This window comes from Sinocyclocheilus rhinocerous, unplaced genomic scaffold (genome assembly GCF_001515625.1).
Source record: "Sinocyclocheilus rhinocerous isolate Xijiao unplaced genomic scaffold, SAMN03320098_v1.1 scaffold3693, whole genome shotgun sequence".
NCBI lineage: Eukaryota > Metazoa > Chordata > Actinopteri > Cypriniformes > Cyprinidae > Sinocyclocheilus > Sinocyclocheilus rhinocerous.
Genome location: NW_015630705.1, coordinates 129,648 through 131,907, shown reverse-complemented (window position 1 = coordinate 131,907; position 2,260 = coordinate 129,648). Strand labels below are relative to the sequence as shown.

Below are 2,260 nucleotides of genomic sequence, written 5' to 3'. Positions count from 1 at the left end.
ACACCCTACAGTTAAAAAAAAGAAGAAGAAAAAAAAACGCTGAATGCAAAAAAGGCTGTCAAGCTGGTTTGGCTGCTGGTTTCAGATTGGTTTACGAAACATAACACTAGTTAGTTGTCCTGATCTACACAATCCAGTTTGTAAAACGAGTTCAATCTCAGCATCATAAAGCGATTCGTTCTGCTTAGAAACACACATTTCAGTCTAACTAGTATCAGTAGATCAGCTTTTATAGCAGTAGACTGTACTATAGTTCTGAAGCCTCAAATCATAAAAACACAAATCATATTAAACATCAGAGAGAGCAGAGCTTCAGTGTCTGATCTTTGAGCTCAACTATATCAAGGCACTTCTGTACTTCAGAGCACGTAACAATAAACGAGATTTCACTGAAGTTTTGCAAGAACTTTGACCGCAAGTGGGAAAAGAAGTCATGATTACAGCCTTGTTTTGTTTCCACATCTATTATGAGCCACAGGCGCTCTTGTGAATGTTTGTTGTGATCTTTTCCGTGAAGGAAACTCCCAGAAAAGACCAGGATGCAGCTGTTGCTCCGCCAGACTAACGCTACAGACTCGGAGCTCGGTGATTGATCAGAGTGGGAAAGAGATGTCGGGACTCACCTGTGATTTTCCCTCCCGTGTCTCCGTGTCCTCGCCGGTGCTGCAGGAGGAAATAATCGTTGGATCTGTCGGTCACCCAGAGCTTCAGCGCGTTTTTCAGCGCGACTTCTTCAGGAGTGATCCACATCCTCACGAGTGCGGCTCGCGTTGCTCTCTGTAGTACGCACTAGCCTCGTATTCCGCCCATAACTGCAGTTCCTCTTTCGGCGTGTAGCGCGACTGTTTATTTCCGCTTTTTCCAGCCTTTCCTGCCCTCGGTTCCGGCGGGGGAAGTTTCATCTCACCGCCTGCCGTTTCTCCTCACGAATAAAGCTGACGATGCGTTTCCCGCGCGAATTCCACTGACTGACAGGAATCAACCGACGCTTCTTTGTATTGTCTTTAGCTACAGATGCGTGCAGAAGTTACCGAAAAGCGATTTTACAAGTGCTGGTCCGGTTATACTGAGGTGAAACAAAAGCCTACCGTTTTAATAACTAATTTTATATCGCGAATAAACTGTCGCCGCTGAGAATCTCTGTGACTGACAGCCGCTCCTCCAATCAGAAGAACGTTCTGCCTCGTGGGGGCGGGGCTTTATAGACGTTGATGGAATTCAATGATCGATAAGTGATTAATCTTAGTATATTTTTATTGTATTCAAATGTATGTGTGTAAACTAAATTGTATTTATGCCCAATTATTCTGAAATGATTTGGGATGTTTAAAAGAAATGTTTTATTTTTCTAAGATAATTGTTATATTTATAATATAGGTATATTATAATTCACATATTGTATATAATAACAACATTCCTTATCCACAAATGTATGGGCGTCACAAAAACGTACTTTTACTCCTGGTAAAATAGAAATAGGTCACTATCTTTATACGTTAACAGCAATAAGACTTAAATGTGTCCTTTAATTGATTGATTTATAACACGCATCCTGTATGATGAAAACTGAATGTTCAAAACGTACAGTGTTTTAAATGTTTTAAAAACGTTTTGTGAATGTTAAGGGAACGTTACATAGATGTGTTTAAATGAAACAAGCAGTAACATTTTAAAAATGTTAGACGAACATCCAACTAAAACTTTTCAGAAAAATCTCCATGAACGATGTATAAATAATGTTTTTATACTAACGTTTTGACAACATTGACGAGATAACGTTGAACAACGTTCTGTTAACGTTAAGAATGTTTGAGAACATTGCCAGACGTTCTATGTTTAAATATGTATATTTCTCCTTTTGTTCTCTTCTATTATTTTAATATTCTGATGTTTATCAAGATTTGATTGTTATCAAAATGTTGCAATAAAAAAGTTAGAATTGTTTGCATATTTGGATGTCACAGACAGTAAATACAGGATTTTGGTTAATATGTTTTCGGTGAACATGACATTTGGAAATCTTGAAAAAATTATCTTTCTATTTACTAGCAATACTCAACATGTTACCAACATCATAATCATGCCAGAAACATGCTAGCAACATGCTAATCATGCTAACAATATGCTAATCATGCTAGAGACACGCTAGCAACATGTTAACTACATGCTAATCATGCTAACAACATTGTAATCATGTTTAAAAAATGCTAACAACATGTTAACTACATGCTAATCATGCTAACAACATTGTAATCATGTT

At 37.7% G+C, this 2,260-nt stretch overlaps 1 protein-coding gene across 1 annotated transcript in view; it reads right to left on the bottom strand.

Moving 5' to 3' along the window:
• tbc1d8 (TBC1 domain family member 8) overlaps positions 1-1,165 on the bottom strand; it is a 36,887-nt gene extending 35,722 nt beyond the window's left edge. The window contains exon 1 of the mRNA XM_016553224.1: positions 624-1,165. Within this exon, the coding sequence (XP_016408710.1) occupies positions 624-750 (127 nt within the window). The 5' untranslated portion in view covers positions 751-1,165. The remainder of the gene's footprint in view (positions 1-623) is intronic.
• Between the last annotated feature and the right edge of the window lie 1,095 nt (positions 1,166-2,260).